General features: G+C 44.5%; 1 protein-coding gene across 1 annotated transcript in view; it reads left to right on the plus strand.

The window, feature by feature from the left end:
- Positions 1–2,288: 2,288 nt before the first annotated feature.
- LOC137380187 (protein canopy homolog 1-like) overlaps positions 2,289–19,150 on the plus strand; it is a 126,607-nt gene continuing 109,745 nt past the window's right edge. Inside the window, exon 1 of the mRNA XM_068051960.1 lies at positions 2,289–2,798. Within this exon, the coding sequence (XP_067908061.1) occupies positions 2,696–2,798 (103 nt within the window). The 5' untranslated portion in view covers positions 2,289–2,695. The remainder of the gene's footprint in view (positions 2,799–19,150) is intronic.

Here is a 19,150-nt window from a genome sequence, read left to right on the forward strand (position 1 = left end):
AGCCAGCTGCGTATCCATGCTGCCACTGTCCCTTTTATTCCATGGGCTCCAACTTTGCTGACAAGCCTGTTATGTGGCATTTTAATAAACGCCTTTTGGAAAATCGTATACACATCATCAACCGAATTATCCTCATCAGCCCTCACTGTTACCTCATCAACAAACTCAGGCAAACACCATTTGCCCTTAACAAATCTATGCTGGATTTCCTTAATTAATCCACATTTGTCCAAATGACTATTAGTTTTGCCCCAAATTATTGTTTCTAAAAGCTTTCTTGACACTGAGGTTAAACTTTATGGCCTGTAGTTGCTGGGCTTGTCACAGAAGCACAGAATTGTTACAGCATAGGAGGCCATTTGGCCCATCATGTCTGTGCTGGCTCTATGAAGGAGCAGTTTACCTAGTGCCACTCCCCCAACTTTCTCCCTGTAGCCCTGCACATTCATCTTTTTCAGATAACAATCCAATTCGCTCTTGAATGCCTTGATTGAACCTGCCTCCACCACACTCTCAGGTAGTGCATTCCAGATCCTAGCCATTTGGTGCATGAAAAAGTTTTTCTTTTGCTTCTTTTGCCAATTACCTCAAACTTGCACCCTCTTGTTCTCGATTCTTCCACCAGTAGGAACAGTTTTCCCTATCTACTCTCTCCAGACCCCTCATGATTTTGAACACCTCCACCAAATCTTTACTCTGGATTGCCCCTTGTCCTTTTCCATAACTTACCCAAACTTATGATGCTACGGTCACTGTCCCCTAAATGTTCTCCTACTGACACTTGATTTACTTAACCGACCTCATTTCTCAGAACCAGATCCAGCAATGCCTCCTTCCTTGTTGGATTGGAAAAATACTGATGTAGAAAATTTTTCTGAAACTCTTGTCCCTCTCTGCCTTTACACCATTACTATCCAAGTCTATATTAGGATAATTAAACACCATGAGCTCATATCTTGTACGGTAATCTTTTATGTGGCAACTTATTAAATGCCTTTTGAAAATCCAAATACACTGCAGCCAGTGGTTCCCTTTAGCCTCCCTGCTTGTTACATCCTCAAAGAACTCTAATAAATTTGTCAAACACAATTTCCCTTTCATAAAACCATGTTGACTCTGCTTGATTGTATTATGATTTTCTAAATGTGCTGCCAGTACTTCCTTACTAATGGATTCCAGCATTTTCCCTATGACAGACTAAGTTGCCACTAATTTCTTACATTCTGTCCCCCTCCTTCCTTGAATAGAGGTGTTATATTTTCAGTTTACCAATCTGCTGGGACCTTTCCAGAATGTAGAGAATTTTGAAAGATTACAACCAATGCAGCCACTTTTCAGCCACTTCTTTTAAGACCCTAGGGTGCAAAGCCATCAGGCTCTGGGGACTTGTCATCCTTCAGTTCTATTAGTTTTCCTAGTACTTTTTCTTTAGTGATAGTGATTGTTTTAAATTCCCCTTTCCCTATTGCCTTTTGATTTTGGGATGGTTTTTGAGTCTTCTACAGTGAGGACAGATACCAAATACTTTAGCTACTCTCTTCCTTTTTTATACTGGCAGAAACTCTTACGATCGTTTTTTATATTCTTTGCTAGTTTACTCTCATATTTTAACTTCTTTTTTTACTATTTGTAGTCTTCCTTTGCTGGTTTCTAAACTTTTGCCAATCTTCTGGCCTACCCCTAATCTTCGCAGCAGTGTACACCTGTTCTTTCAGTCTGGTTTAAATGTTGCAATAAAACGGGAGATGCTCTTTCAATTTGATACCATCCTCAGGGTTAATTAGGGATGGTTCATCCTTCTCGTAGAATCTGTTCAAAGGAGCGCAACCTCTGCTGCGGCTAACGTTTTGCAACATGTCACTGAACAAAACATAAATAAGCAAAATTATGAAATCAACATAGATATAATTCAAAGAGTAAAATGAGTCACCAAAAATCAACTTCAACAAACATCAAATCGCAGTGTTAAAAAAATTTAATACAGACACATGAAGTAAAAATACAATAGTGTGACAATTCCATCCTTTGCACAGTGAGAAAGCATTTCTCCTCAACCTCCAACACCTTCTTCACTCTCTGGGCGACTACTGTGAATACAAGAATGTTGCCTTCCCTCATTCTTGCTCCTCATTGGTTACCTTGCTCAGCGCGCGCACGTGTGATGCCTCACCAGCTGAGAGGGAACGCCATGACGTAAGTAGCACGTGCAGCTCCCTTGTGTCTACGTGGCAACGCTCTGAAGCGGCACATGGGGGAAAAGGGCTTGCGGTGAGGAGAGGGCGGGGCTTGCGAGGGAAGGGGGCGGGGCGCTCAGCTTGCTGAAGAGGTGTCAGTCCGCTTCCGCGGCCGGTGTATTTCTGTATTCCGTTCTCTCTAGCTGTTTAGTTCTGAATCGTGCGTGGGATGTCAACGTCCATGGATCGGGCAGTTTAATTGTTAACGAGAGAAAGTAATGCTGGACAGTGTATTGGCTTCTCCCAGACAAGTTCGACCTTAGTTCAAAGCGGCCTGGACTTCGCTTTGCACAACTTTTAATCGAGAGAAACTTTCACTCCCTGAGCCCCTTTTTCCTACTTTCACCGGTGTTGTCTGCCGGTTGGTGCTGTTGAGGTTTCTCGGGGATCAGGGCTTGTCTGCTACACCCTCACCACCCCGCTCCCTGGTGTTGTGACGGTTGGAAGCGCGTGGATCGACCATGGGTTCGCGGCGATGCTGGGGTCTCGCGCTGTTGCTGGCGGCGCTGCTTGCGCTCAGTTGCCAGGTACGCGGGGGGAAGGATGCGGAACTGTATTGCGGAGGTGAGTGAATGCAGGGCGAGGGCGGACTCGAAATGTTGCTGCACTGTCACTGACTGCAGCAACTTGTATTTGTAGAATGCTGTTAACCGAGTTTAAAAAGGTCCCGAAGCGTTTCACAGAAGATAACATTTTTCTCCTTCCTTGTCCAGCCAAAGAAGACGACTTTAAGGACAGGTGTCAAAGAGGAAGAACTTGCATTTTTATAGGCAGCCTTTTAATGGGACAAAACGTCCCAATGTACTTAAAAAATCATTTTTGACACCGAGCCACAGAAGGAGATGTCAGGACAGATGACTAAAAGTTCAGTCGAAGAGCCTAGTTTTAAGAAGCGTCTTGAGAGTGGCAAGAGACATAGAGGTTTTGGGAGGGAATTCCAGAGCTAGGGACTTGGTAGCTGACAGGGTGGTCGTCAGTGGTGGAACGATTCGAATTGGAGATGTGCAAGAGGGCATAATTGGAGACTTGTAAAGTTGAAGGAAGTTATAGAAATAGCACGGGTTGAGGCCATGAAGGGACTTGAAAATAAGGATGAGGATTTTAAAATTGATTTGCTGGATCGGCAGCTCGTGCACACAGATGAGTAAACAGGACTTGGGGCAAGTTAAGATATGGGCAGCAGAGTTTTGAGTCACGTTTCTCGACCTCTGGATTCCCCAAAGCACTTTACAGCTAATTATTTTCAATGGTATTTGCAATGTTGAAAACGCAGCAGCCAATTTGCACACAGCAAGGTTCTGCAAACAGCAATGTGATCTATTTTTAGTTGGTTGAGGAATAAATATTAGCTAGGACACCAGAGGACTCTCCTGCTTTGCTTCAGAATCACGCTGCGAGATCTTTAATGTTCACCTGAGAGGGCAGTTAGGACCTCAGGTTAATGTCTTGTCCGAAAGATGGTACCTCCGACACTGCAGCACGCACTCAGTACGGTGCTGTAGTGTCAACCTAAATTATATGCTCAAGTCTCCGGAGTGGGACTTGAACCCATGATCTTTTGATTGAGACAAGAGTGTTCCCAACTGTGCATTGGTTGTCACTAGATGTAGGTTTTAACTAATGGTCTTCATTGGAATCCATCGATACTAGCAAGGGGAGATGGAAGGAGGAGCCGATGCAGATAGAAGTTAAATGGACAAAAACAATTGGAGTCTTTGTGAACCTTGTGTCTTGGTGTTCAGCAGAGGAATGTGGAAACTTCTGTCCTGTAGCAAAGTGTCAGCTTTTAATTATATTTGTTGGATAGGTTGAAAGAATTTTTTGGGGGGAGGGAGAAGAGTAATTATGTAACAATGACTGCAAATTTTAAAATTCATGATCTACTTTTTAGTACACTTAATTGTAATATTGAAGTCTTTTCCTCAATGAATAATCAGTGTGGATTTGATATTACAGTTCTGAAATATGTGAATAAGTGAGAAAATCAACCAACTTATTCTCTTTCTGTTGCTTGATTTGAATACTATAAAACAGTAATTGCTGGTTAAAAGAAGGCCAAGGTCTATCTTGTTCGTCTTTTGACAGCATGGTAGTTTTATGATAACCATGATAACTGAATTGTTGACTAATCATAGTGATCAGTCTCTTATCAGTTACTCTACAATAGACCCAGACTTGACATGACATGACTGGGAGAGCTTTGGTAACCATAGGTCCAAAGTCACCTGCTCCTCCCAAAGTATGCTAACATTGCCATATGTTGTCTCAAATTACTGTATCAAATTGCTTGTTTACTGTATTCCAAAATCTTTTCTGAAAGAAATCTATCCAATTTGTATTTTAATTAATGAATTCTCACTGGTTCTATCAACTCCCTAGGGAGTCTGTTTCATAGATTGACTGCTTGCTTACTGAAATATTGTTTGTTTAGGTTAATTATAAATTTACCCACCTTCGGGCACTGTTCTGGACAAGGTGAAATAACTTTATGCTATCTTGTCCCTTTAGAATCTGAAAAACCTTGCAACTGGATTGTTCTTGGTGAGAACATGCCCAATATACATAATCAGTCCTCATAGTCTCTTCTTTGTTCAGGCGCTCTTGCTCGTGTATACGCGCGCTCCCCTTACACTTTCCCTTTCTCTGCTTTCTCCAACCTCACCACCCCCCCCTCCCTCTGCCCCTCCCCCCCCCCCCCCCCACAACATTGTACAGTTTTTCAAAAAAAGGAGAAAGGGATAGACCAAGTAATTACAGGCCAGTCAGTCTAACCTCAGTAGTGGGCAAATAATTGAAAAAAATTCTGAGCGACAGTATTAATCATCATTTAGAAGGGCATGGATTAATCAAGGACAGTCAGGATGGATTTGTTAATGGGAGGTCCTGTCTGACAAACATGATTGAATTTTTTTGAGAGATAATGAGGGTTGATGAAGCTTCTGCATTTGATGATGTCTACATGGATCTTAGCAAGGCATCTGACAAGGTCCCACATGGCAGACTTGTCAGCAAAGTAGAAGCCCAAAGGATCCAAGGGAAAGTGGCAAGTTGGATCAAAATTAGCTCAGTGGCAGGAAGTACTGGTGAACATTTAGAATGGACTGTCCAAGGAGGCAGACAGATAGTGTGGCAAATATTAAGGATTTAAAAGGTTTTGTTGGAACTGGCAAATGGACTGCATAGTCCTGGTTTTCCTATCTGTATTGGAATTAACATTTTCTTTCTTTACAAAGCAGGAGTATTCTTGAGAGACCAACTGGTCTTTTCCTGCCCCTCAATTTTGTATGTTGTTCCTTTTTAGTCAGTTTTCATTTTATTAAAGCTTTACAGATTTTACAGCTTAAAGTTTGAGCATTTCAAGTAAACCAAGAGCCTACAAGAGATTCAAGTATGTGACCTAGCAAAAGCAGTCATTACTCAAGAAGGCAGATGACCATCATCTTGGGTGAATGAGGGATGGACAATAAATGTTGTCTTGCCAGATTCACCCACATCATCATTTTTGGCCTCCTTGTCTCGAGAGTCAATGAGTAAGCGACTAGAGGTGGTCAGTGGTTTGTGGAGCAAGATTGCCAGATTCACCCACACCCGGAAGAAAAAACTTTAAAAATGTTGTGAAAGATGCACTGATCCAACATTACCATCACTGACTGATTACAGTATACTAATGCAGGTTAATAGATCATGAGCATTTCAGCAAAGTGCCCCATGTCAATAACTTAAAACTGTATGTAGACACTACTGATTATAGGCGGGATAGAGGGGGATGTAAAAGGGGTGGGGGAGTTGTATTACTTGTTAAGGGGAATATCACAGCTGTACTGCGGGAGGACACCTCGGAGGGGTCATAAGATCATAAGAACTAGGAGCAGGAGTAGGCCATCCGGCCCCTCGAGCCTGCTCCGCCATTCAATAAGATCATGGCTGATCTTTTCGTGGACTCAGATCCACTTACCCGCGCTCCCACCGTATCCCTTAATTCCTTTATTGTTCAAAAAGATATCTACCTTAGCTTTAAAAACGTTTACTGAAGTAGCGTTAGCTACTTCACTGGGCAAGGAATTCCATAGATTAACAACCCTCTGGGTGAAGAAGTTCCTTCTTAATTCAGTCCTAAATCTGCTCCCTCTAATCTTGAGGCTATGCCCTCTTGTCCTAGCTTCACCTGTCAGTGGAAACATCCTCTCTACTTGTATCTTATCTATTCCCTTCATGATTTTATATGTTTCTATAAGATCCCCCCTCATTCTTCTGAACTCCAATGAATATAATCCCAATCTACTCAGTCTCTCCTCATAATCCAACCCCCTCAACTCCGGAATCAACCTAGTGAACCTCCTCTGCACCCCCTCCAGTGCCCGTACATCCTTTCTCAAGTAAGGAGACCAAAACTGCACACAGTACTCCAGGTGCGGCCTCACCAGTACCTTATACAGCTGCAACATAACCTCTCTGCTTTTAAACTCAATCCCTTTAGCAATGAAGGACAAAATTCCATTTGCCTTCCTAATTACTTGCTGTACCTGCAGACCAACCTTCTGCGATTCATGCACAAGGACACCTAGGTCCCTCTGCATAGCAGCATGCTGCAACTTTTTACCATTCAAGTAATAATCCTTTTTACTGTTACTCCTACCGAAATGGATGACTTCACATTTATTAACATTGTATTCCATCTGTCAGACCTTTGCCCACTCACTCAATGTATCTATGTTCCTCTGCAAAGTTTCACAGTCATCTGCACACTTTGCTCTGCCACTCATCTTAGTGTCATCTGCAAACTTTGACACCCTACACGTGGTCCCCAACTCCAAATTATCTATATAAATTGTAAATAATTGAGGTTCCAACACCGATCCCTGAGGCACACCACTAGTGACTGATTGCCAACCAGAATAGCGCTCATTTATCCCCACTCTCTGCTTCCTGTTAGTCAACCAATCCTCTATCCATGCTAATACTTTACCCCTAACGCCATGCATCCTTATCTTATGCAGCAGCCTCTTGTGCGGCACCTTGTCGAAGGCCTTTTGGAAATCTAGGTACACCACACCCACTGGGTCCCCATTGTCCACCTTGCTCATAATGTCATCATAGAATTCCAAAAGATTTGTCAAGCATGACCTGCCCTTCATGAACCCATGCTGCGTCTGCCCAACGGGACAATTTCTATCGAGGTGCCCTGCTATTTCTTCCTTGATAATAGACTCAAGCGTCTTCCCCACTACAGAGGTTAAGCTAACCGGTCTATAATTCCCCATCTTTTGTCTACCTCTCTTTTTAACCAGTGGCGTCACATCTGCTGTTTTCCAATCTGCTGGGACTACCCCAGAGTCCAGCGAATTTTGGAAAATTACCATCAGTGCACCTACTATTTCTCCCGCCATCTCTTTTAGTACCCTGGGATGCATTCCATCAGGGCCAGGAGACTTATCAATCCTTAGCTCCATTAGCTTGCCCAACACTACCTCTTCCGTAATAATGATTGTTTCCAGGTCCTCACCTACGTTCGTCTCTTTGTCAATTACTGGCATGTTATTAATGTCCTCCACTGTGAAGACCGATACAAAATACCTGTTCAATGCCTCGGCCATTTCATCATATCCCATAACTAAATTCCCCTTCTCATCCTCTAAAGGACCAACGTTTACTTTAGCCACTCTTTTTCGTTTTATATATTTATAGAAACTTTTGCTATCTGTCTTTATATTCTGTGCTAGTTTTTTCTCATGTTCCATCTTACTTTTCTTTATAGCTCTTTTTGTAGCTTTCTGTTGACCTTTAAAGTTTTCCCAATCTTCTAGTTTCATGCTGCTTTTGGCCACTTTGTATGCCTTCTTTTTCTATTTGATAGCCTCCCTTATTTCCTTAGACACCCATGGCAGATTACCCCTTTTCTTCCAGTCCTTCCTTTTCACTGGAATATACTTTTGCTGAGCACTTTGAAAAATTGCTTTGAAAGTCCTCCACTGCTCGTCAACTGTCCCACCATAAAATCTTTGTTTCCAGTCGACTTTAGCCAAGTCCTCCCTCATTCTATTGTAGTCCCCCTTGTTCAAGCACAGGACCCTGGTATTGGATTTTATCTTCACACTCTCCATCTGTATTCTAAATTCAACCATACTGTGATCACTCCTTCCAAGAGGATCCCTAACTATGAGGTCATTAATTATTCCTGTCTCATTACACAGGGCTAGATCTAGGATAGCTTGCTCCCTCGTCGGTTCCATTACATAGTGTTCAAGAAAACTATCACGGATACACTCAACGAACTCCTCCTCAAGGCTACCCTGACTGAGCTGGTTCGACCAATCTACATGTAGATTAAAATCCCCCATGATAATTGCCGTACCATTTTTACAGGCATTAGTGATTTCTTTGTTTATTGCCCGCCCCAATGTGATATTATTTGGTGGCCTATAGACTACGCCTATCAATGACTTTTTCTTCTTAGAGTTTCTAATTTCCACCCAAATGGATTCAACCTCATTCTCCATAGAACCTATATCATCTCTCAGCACCGCCCTGATGTCGTCCTTGAATATCAGAGCTACACCACCTCCCTTACCTTCCTGTCTGTCCTTCCGAATAGTCTGGTACCCCTGGATATTTAACTCCCAGTCGTGACCAACCTGTAACCATGTCTCTGTAATGGCTACCAAATCATATTCATTCACGATGATTTGTGCCGTTAACTCATCAACCTTGTTACGAATGCTACGAGCATTCAGGTAAAGTGCCTTTATGCTCGCTTTCTTACCCTCATGATTTCCAACATCTCTAATAATAACTCCTGAGTTATCCTTCCTTTCTGCTTCTTTCATAGTCTGCCTTGAACTTAAACCCTCCTGCACACATGTTGACCTGCTGCTTACCTTTTTATTTACCATCATACTCCGTCGTTTTCCCTTTCCCTTCCCCCCGAGTCACTAGTTTAAAGTCTTAGAGACCACCCTATTTATCCTTTTCGCTAGAACACTGGTTCCAGATCGGTTCAGGTGGAGACTGTCCCATCGGTACAGATCCCCCCGGTTCCAAAACTGATGCCAATGCCCCATGAAATGGAACCCCTCTTTCCCACACCACTCCCTTAGGCACGTGTTTACTTCCCTAATTTTCTTATCCCTAAGCCAATTTGCACGTGGCTCGGGCAGTAATCCGGAGATTATGACCCTCGAGGACCTGTTCCTTAATTTTGTTCCTAGTGCTTTATAATCCCCAAACAGGTCCTCCATCCTAGCCTTGCCTATGTTGTTAGTCCCAACGTGGACGACAACAACTGGATCCTACCCCTCCCGCTCCAATATCCTTTCAAGCCGGTCAGAGATGTCCTGCACCCTGGCACCGGGCAGGCAACACACCATGCAGGACTCCCGATCCGGCTTGCAAAGGATACTATCTATCCCCCTAATTATAGACCAACGCAAACAGATGGACCGCTGGGTTGAGCACTACCTAGAACTGTACTCCAGGGAGAATGCTGTCACTGAGACTGCCCTCAATGCAGCCCAGCCTCTACCAGTCATGGATGAGCTGGACATACAGCCAACCAAATCGGAACTCAGTGATGCCATTGATTCCCTAGCCAGCGGAAAAGCCCCTGGGAAGGACAGCATTACCCCTGAAATAATCAAGAGTGCCAAGCCTGCTATACTCTCAGCACTACATGAACTGCTATGCCTGTGCTGGGACGAGGGAGCAGTACCCCAGGACATGCGCGATGCCAACATCATCACCCTCTATAAAAACAAAGGTGACTGCGGTGACTGCAACAACTACCGTGGAATCTCCCTGCTCAGCATAGTGGGGAAAGTCTTTGCTCGAGTCGCCCTGAACAGGCTCCAGAAGCTGGCCGAGCGCGTCTACCCTGAGGCACAGTGTGGCTTTCGTGCAGAGAGATCGACTATTGACATGCTGTTCTCCCTTCGTCAGATACAGGAGAAATGCCGTGAACAACAGATGCCCCTCTACATTGCTTTCATTGATCTCACCAAAGCCTTTGACCTCGTCAGCAGACGTGGTCTCTTCAGACTACTAGAAAAGATCGGATGTCCACCAAAGCTACTAAGTATCATCACCTCATTCCATGACAATATGAAAGGCACAATTCAACATGGTGGCTCCTCAACAGAGCCCTTTCCTATCCTGAGTGGTGTGAAACAGGGCTGTGTTCTCGCACCCACACTTTTTGGGATTTTCTTCTCCCTGCTGCTTTCACATGCGTTCAAATCCTCTGAAGAAGGAATTTTCCTCCACACAAGATCAGGGGGCAGGTTGTTCAACCTTGCCCGTCTAAGAGCGAAGTCCAAAGTACGGAAAGTCCTCATCAGAGAACTCCTCTTTGCTGACGATGCTGCTTTAACATCTCACACTGAAGAATGCCTGCAGAGTCTCATCGACAGGTTTGCGTCTGCCTGCAATGAATTTGGCCTAACCATCAGCCTCAAGAAAACGAACATCATGGGGCAGGATGTCAGAAATGCTCCATCCATCAATATTGGCGACCACGCTCTGGAAGTGGTTCAAGAGTTCACCTACCTAGGCTCAACTATCACCAGTAACCTGTCTCTAGATGCAGAAATCAACAAGCGCATGGGTAAGGCTTCCACTGCTATGTTCAGACTGGCCAAGAGAGTGTGGGAAAATGGCGCACTGACACGGAACACAAAAGTCCGAGTGTATCAGGCCTGTGTCCTCAGTACCTTGCTCTACGGCAGCGAGGCCTGGACAACGTATGCCAGCCAAGAGCGACGTCTCAATTCATTCCATCTTCGCTGCCTTCGGAGAATACTTGGCATCAGGTGGCAGGACTATATCTCCAACACAGAAGTCCTTGAAGCGGCCAACATCCCCAGCTTATACACACTACTGAGTCAGCGGCGCTTGAGATGGCTTGGCCATGTGAGCCGCATGGAAGATGGCAGGATCCCCAAAGACACATTGTACAGCGAGCTCGCCACTGGTATCAGACCCACCGGCCGTCCATGTCTCCGTTATAAAGACGTCTGCAAACGCGACATGAAATCGTGTGACATTGATCACAAGTCGTGGGAGTCAGTTGCCAGCATTCGCCAGAGCTGGCGGGCAGCCATAAAGACAGGGCTAAATTGTGGCGAGTCGAAGAGACTTAGTAGTTGGCAGGAAAAAAGACAGAGGCGCAAGGGGAGAGCCAACTGTGCAACAGCCCCAACAAACAAATTTCTCTGCAGCACCTGTGGAAGAGCCTGTCACTCCAGAATTGGCCTTTATAGCCACTCCAGGCGCTGCTTCACAAACCACTGACCACCTCCAGGCGCGTATCCATTGTCTCTCGAGATAAGGAGGCCCAAAAGAATTATAGAATCCCCTATAACTACCACTTGTCTTTTTGCTCCCCCCTCTTGAATGGCCTTCTGCACCATGGTGCCGTGGTCAGTTGGCTCATCCTCCCCGCAGCCCTTTTCCTCATCCACACAGGGAGCAAGTATCTCGTACCTGTTGGATAAGGTCAAAGGCTGAGGCTGCTCCACTCCTGAACTCAGGATCCCCCTACCTGCCACACTTGCAATCGCACCCTGTTGTCCCTGATCACTAACTGAATTTGAATTACTTAATCTACCAGGTGTGACTGCCTCCTGAAACAAAACGTCCAGGTAACTCTCCCCTTCCCGGGTCGTGCAGCGAGGCACTATGGGTGGAGCTCAGGAATAGGAAGGGTGCAGTCACGATGTTGGGGGTTTTCTACAGACCTCCCAACAGCCGGCGGGAGGTAGAGGAGCAGATATGTAGACAGATTTTGGAAAGATGTAAAGGTAACAGGGTTGTAGTGGTGGGTGATTTTAACTTCCCCTATATTGACTGGGACTCACTTAGTGCTAGGGGCTTAGGTGGGGCAGAATTTGTAGGGAGCATCCAGGAGGGCTTCTTGAAACAATATGTAGATAGTCCAACTAGGGATGGGGCCGTACTGGACCTGGTATTGGGGAATGAGCCCAGCCAGGTGGTCGAAGTTTCAGTAGGGGAGCATTTCGGGAACAGACCATAATTCCATAGGTTTTAAGGTACTTGTGCATTAGGATAAGAGTAGTCCTCGGGTGAAGGTGCTAAATTGGGGGAAGGCTAATTATAACAATATTAGGATGGAACTGAAGAATTTAGATTGGGGGCGGCTGTTTGAGGGTAAATCAACATCTGACATGTGGGAGTCCTTCAAATGTCTGTTGATTAGAATCCAGGACCAGCATGTTCCTGTGAGGAAGAAGGATAAGATTGGCAAGTTTCGGGAACCTTGGATAACGCGAGATATTGTGAGCCAAGTCAAAAAGAAAAAGGAAGCATTTGTAAGGGCTGGAAGGCTAGGAACAGACTAATCCCTTGAGGAATATAAAGACAGTAGAAAGGAACTTAAGTAAGGAGTCAGGAGGGCTAAAAGGCATCATGAAAAGTCATTGACAAACAGGATTAAGGATAATCCCAAGGCTTTTTATACATACATAAAGAGCAAGAGGGTAACTAGGGAAAGGCTTGGCCTGCTCAAGGACAGAGAAGGGAATCTATGTGTGGAGCCAGAGGAAATGGGCGAGGTACTAAATGAGTACTTTGCATCAGTATTCACCAAGGAGAAGGACTTGGTGGATGATGAGCCTAGGGAAGGGAGTGCAGATAGTCTCAGTCATCTCATTATCAAAAAGGAGGAGGTGTTGGGTGTTTTGCAAAGCATTAAGGTAGATAAGTCCCCAGGGCCTGATGGGATCTACCCCAGAATACTAAGGGAGGCAAGGGAAGAAATTGCTGGGGCCTTGACAGAAATCTTTGCATCCTCATTGGCTACAGGTGAGGTCCCAGAGGACTGGAGAATAGCCAATGTTGTTCCTTTGTTTAAAAAGGGTAGCAAGGATAATCCTGGAAATTATAGGCCGGTGAGCCTTACATCAGTGGTAGGGATATTATTAGAGAGGATTCTTCGGGATTTACTCCCATTTGGAAACAAACAAACCTATGAGCAAGAGGCAGCATGGTTTTGTGAAGGGGAGGTCGTATCTCACTAACTTGATTGAGTTTTTTGAGGAAGTAACAAAGATGATTGATGAAGGAAGGGCAGTGGATGTTATCGATATGGACTTTAGTAAAACCTTTGACAAGGTCCCTCATGGCAGACTGGTACAAAAGGTGAAGTCACACGGGATCAGAGGTGAGCTGGCAAGATGGATACAGAACTGGCTCTGTCATAGAATACAGAGGGTAGCAATGGAAGGGTGCTTTTCTGAATGGAGGGATGTGACTAGTGGTGTTCCGCAGGGATCAGTGCTGGGACTTTTGCTGTTTGTAGTATATATGAATGATTTGGGGGAAAAGGTAGCTGTTCTGATTAGTAAGTTTGCAGACGACACAAAGGTTGGTGGAGTTGCGGATAGTGATGAGGATTGTCAGAGGATACAGCAGAATATAAATCGGTTGGAGACTTGGGTGGAGAAATGGCAGATGGAGTTTAATCCGGACAAATGTGAGTAATGCATTTTGGAAGGTCTAATGCAGGTGGGAGGTATGCAGTAAATGGCAGAACCCTTAGGAGTATTGACAGGCAGAGAGATTTGGGCGTACAGGTCCACAGGTCACTGAAAGTGGCAACGCAGGTGGATAAGGTAGTCAAGAAGGCGTACGGCATACCTTCGGTCGGGGCATAGAGTATAAAAATTGATAAGTCATGCTGCAGCTGTACAGAACTTTAGTTAGGCCACACTTAGAATATTGCGTGCATTTCTGGTCGCCACACTACCAGAAGGACATGGAGGCTTTGGAGAGGGTACAGAAGAGGTTTACCAGGATGTTGCCTGGTCTGGAGGGCATTAGCTATGAGGAGAGGTTGGATAAACTCGGATTGTTTTCACTGGAACGACTGAGGTGGAGGGGTGACATGATAGAGGTTTACAAAGTTATGAGCGGCATGGACAGAGTGGATCATCAGTAGCTTTTTCCCAGGGTGGAAGAGTCAGTTACTAGGGGACATATGTTTAAGGTGCGAGGGGCAAAGTTTAGAGGGGATGTGCGAGGCAAGTTCTTTACACAGAGGGTGGTGAGTGCCTGGAACTTGCTGCCGGGGGAGATGGTGGAAGCAGGTACGATAATGACGTTTAAGAGGCAGCTTGACAAATATATGAATAGGATGGGAATAGAGGGATACGGTCCCCGGAAGTGCAGAAGGTTTTAGTTTAGACAGGCATCAAGATCGGCGCAGGCTTGGAGGGCCGAATGGCCTGTTCCTGTGCTGTACTGTTCTTTGTTTGTAGTGGTGGGTGATTTTAACTTCCCCTATATTGACTGGGACTCACTTAGTGCTAGGGGCTTGGATGGGGCAGAATTTGTAAGGAGCATCCAGGAGGGCTTCTTGAAACAATATGTAGATGGTCCAACTAGGGATGGGGCCGTACTGGACCTGGTATTGGGGAATGAGCCCAGCCAGGTGGTCGAAGTCTCAGTAGGGGAGCATTTCGGGAACAGTGACCATAATTCCATAAGTTTTAAGGTACTTGTGGATAAGGATAAGAGTCGTCCTCGGGTGAAGGTGCTAAATTGGGGGAAGGCTAATTATAACAATATTAGGCAGGAACTGAAGAATTTAGATTGGAGGCGGCTGTTTGAGGGTAAATCAACATCTGACATGTGGGAGTCTTTCAAATGTCAGTTGATTAGAATCCAGGACCAGTACATGGACAGAGTGGATAGTCAGAAGCTTTTTCCCAGGGTGGAGGAGTCGGTTACTAGGGGACATAGGTTTAAGGTGAGAGCGGCAAAGTTTAGAGGGGATGTGCGAGGCAAGTTCTTTACACAGAGGGTGGTGAGTGCCTGGAACTTGCTGCCGGGGGAGGTGGTGGAAGCAGGTACGATAGCGACATTTAAGAGGCATCTTGACAAATACATGAATAGGATGGGAATAGAGGGATACGGTCCCCGGAAGTGCAGAAGGTGTTAGTTTAGGCATCAAGATCGGCGCAGGCTTGGAGGGCCGAATGGCCTGTTCCTGTGCTGTACTGTTCTTTGTTCTTGATACCCTCCATCGTGTTGTGTGGCACTACCACTGTGCTAAATGGGATAGATTTTGACAGATCTGGCAATGCAAAACTGGGCACCCATGAGGCGCTGTGGGCCATCAGCAGCAGCAGCAGAATTATGCTCAACCACAATCTGTAACCACATGGCCCGGCATATCCCCCACTCTACCATTACCATCAAGCCAGTCGACCAACCCTGGTTCAATGAAGAATGCAGGAGGGCATGCCAGGAGCAGCACTAGGCATACCTCAAAATGAGGTATCAACCTGGTGAAGCTAGAACCCAGGACTATCTGCGTGCCAAACTGCGTAAGCGGCATGCGATAGAGCTAAGCGATCCCATAACCAACGGATCAGATCTAAGCGCTGCAGTTCTGCCACATCCAGCCGTAAATGGTGGTGGACAATTAACTAACTGGAGGAGGTGGCTCCACAAATATCCCCACCCTCAATGATCGGGGACCCCAGAACATCAGTGCAAAGGATAAGGCTGAAGCACTTGCAACAATCTTCAGCCAGAAGTGCAGAGTTGATGATCCATCTCGGCCTCCTCCTGAAGTCCCCAGCATCACAGATGCCAGTCTTCAGCCAATACGATTATACACCATAAGGATATTTTTAAATTGCCATTGTTACAACCAAGGCAGGAGGAGTACAGTGTTCATTCTAGTCCCACGTCTCCTCCACAGGTCACAACATATAGTTAAATTCTCCCACTTACTGATACGGTCAATCATATACTGTATTTTTCCCAAATAAAACGCACTAATGAACAACAAAATTTTCAGTATACTGGTTAATAACTTGTTATATAATAATGAAGTAAAGCATAAACACACAGATTGAAATATGAAAGTTCCCTTTTTACCTTAGCTCGTTACATACACACACACACACACACAGACTGGTTAACCGGAAAAATAAAGGGATATTGTTTGTAGAGCTCTATTACAGACAAAAAAAACTTGGGCTGAATACTTGCTCATTCACCGCATTATAAGAAGGATGTGGAAGCTTTGGAAAAGGTGCAGAGGAGATTTACTAGGATGTTGCCTGGTATGGAGGGAAGGTCTTACGAGGAAAGGCTGAGGGACTTGAGGTTGTTTTCGTTGGAGAGAAGGAGGAGAAGAGGTGACTTAATAGAGACATATAAGATAATCAGAGGGTTGGACAGGGTGGATAGTGAGAGCCTTTTTCCTCGGATGGTGATGGCAAACACGAGGGGACATAGCTTTAAGTTGAGGGGTGATAGATATAGGACAGATGTCAGAGGTAGTTTCTTTACTCCGAGAGTAGTAGGGGCGTGGAACGCTCTGCCTGCAACAGTAGTAGACTCGCCAACTTTAAGGGCATTTAAGTGGTCATTGGATAGACATATGGATGAAAATGGAATAGTGTAGGTCAGATGGTTTCACAGGTCGGCGCAACATCGAGGGCTGAAGGGCCTGTACTGCGCTGTAACGTTCTATGTTCTTCAAGAAACAGCAGATGAGATGTTTTAGAACACAACACTGGCATACAATCTGGCCTCAGAGTACACGTAGACCCGTCACTGGGATCTTTTAGAACAGTTCTTTTTAGGCGGCATTGAGAATTAATTTAGCAGGCTTTTCTTCAAAGACAGGAGACGAGTTGAGTTGACACAATGGAATTCTCCGGGTCCTTTAGAGAGGTGCTGGAAAGCTGAGCTGGATTATGGTCTTCTCTTCTCTCCTTGGAAATTCTCTTCTCTTCTTGGAAGTTCTCTCCCTTTTTATACAGTTCAACCCCAACTCGCAACAATTCAAAAGTGAAACAGAACCTTTTGACCTCCATCAATCTTGACCTGTCACTTCTTTGTAAACAACTTCTCCAGGTATCCAAAGTTCTCTGTTTATTGAGCCGGAAGTCGGGTGGTTTCCGGAAAGGCTTGTTTTCCTCACAAGATCTCTCAGTGCTCCTTTTTAAAAAAAAAAAACATTTCCAGGGGCTGTTTTTCAAAGTCAAGTGGCCTTTACATGACCCCCTTTTTGAAAACCCCCAAAGTTTAACATTTCTTCAATCTTTCAAAAATAAATCCTCAAAAAAAAAATATTTAACAAAACAGAGGCGCTTTCATAACACCATAAAGGCAAACCTCAGCAAATTTGAACTAATGAACATTTTAAATCACATTTTAACTGTGAGTAACTCCTTTATCATGCCTTCCTCGCATAGTTAATTTGAAACGCTCATAATGGAGTTTAAGGGAACTGTCTGTTCTTGTTGGCAAGAAGAAATACACTACTCACTCCCATGCTTGAATCACAAGCCCCCGGCCCCCCCCCCCCCAGTGGTTTTTAAGTTGATGTTTCTCTGCAGCAGGTTGAATAGCTTCTGGACTCTGATGCATGCAGACCCAAGTGGGGGTCTCTCGCGCTCTCTCCTTTTCAACTTGCAAGCTGCGAACTCTGCTTGTTGACTGACCACCTCTGCATATTCCGGCTACAAGCCCAAACCCCTTTGGAGGAAATCATCCACGTCGCTGTCTCCAAGAGATCCACCGAATCAGTCATCTATCTCTTCAAGCTAAAAGTCTCAGGACCACTGAATTCAGCTAGAAGCCAGCCGAATCACCAAACTCCACAGACTACACACCCTTTTTTTAATGGACTCTAACTCGACTAATCTACCCTTCCCCACTCTGTAACCTATTTGTGTGTGTGCGTGTCAAAGTTGTTGAATAATTTATTATTTTAATTAGTTTGGTTTAAGTACAATAAAGTTAACCTGTTCCTTTGTTAAACTCGAAAACCTGTCTGATTAGCTTTTGTTATGATCATCGCAAGTAAGTAATTAAACTTCTACTGAATTGGCCAGTACATCCACTTTAAAAAAGAATTAAACCTGTTGTGATCAGACAAGGAGCAGTAGAAGAGGGAAGCCCTTTGACCCCCTCCTCACCTAACCATAACACTTGACAGTCCGTTAGTGGCCCTATTCCTATCCTGACTTTGCTTTTTATTTATGTGCCTGTAGAATATTTATATTCATATTATGGTTACTACTGCCTTGATCTTTTACTTCAGTTATCTGCTCTGGTTTATCCCCAATTACCAGATCCAGTAGCAAATCCTCCCTTGTTTTTTGTTCCTTGATAAATTAATTTCCTAATTCCTCTTTGGCTTCCTAATTGTCTTTGACTTCTCATCGACTCTCTTCATATTCTCCCTTGTCATGCTCACCTGTGCTGTTCATGTACTTAGTGTATGTCTTTTTTCTTAGCCTCAATTTTTCCCCATGTCTTTATTCATGCATGGTGTCACATTAATGTTCTTGCTTTTTAGTGGAATATATTTTCCCCAGGTTTTGTTAATCACAATTTTAAACATTTCCCATTGCTCTCCTACATTATTGTTTGCCAATATTGTTATCCATCTTATTTCCCAAGCTTTATTCTCTTTTTATTTCCAAAAAAATTTTTTATTCAAATTATTTATTCAAAAAAATCTGTAAAAATTACATTGCCAAACAGTTTCAAACAGCACCAAAAAATACAAACATTGCAAGGGAGATCAGTTTCCTTCAATACAATCATGAGTTGCTTCACAACCCTTCCATTTCATTTGTCATGCCATTAACATTTTTATATTTTACAGCAAATGAAAATTTTTCTCATACAGTTCGAGGGGTTTCCCATGGATCCAGCCCCTCAGTTCAGCTTGGTGGGGGGACCTTATACTGTGGTCTTTCCCCATTGAGCCTTTGCTGCGGCTGCCCCAAGCTTTAGTGCGTCCCTCAGCACGTAGTCCTGGACCTTGGAATGTGCCAGTCTGCAACATTCGGTGGTGGACAACCCTTTGTGCTGGAAGACCAGCAAGTTTCGGGCAGACCAAAGGGCGTCTTTCACTGAATTGATAGTCCTCCAGC

Source organism: Heterodontus francisci, chromosome 2, assembly GCF_036365525.1.
Source record: "Heterodontus francisci isolate sHetFra1 chromosome 2, sHetFra1.hap1, whole genome shotgun sequence".
In the NCBI taxonomy this organism is placed as follows: domain Eukaryota; kingdom Metazoa; phylum Chordata; class Chondrichthyes; order Heterodontiformes; family Heterodontidae; genus Heterodontus; species Heterodontus francisci.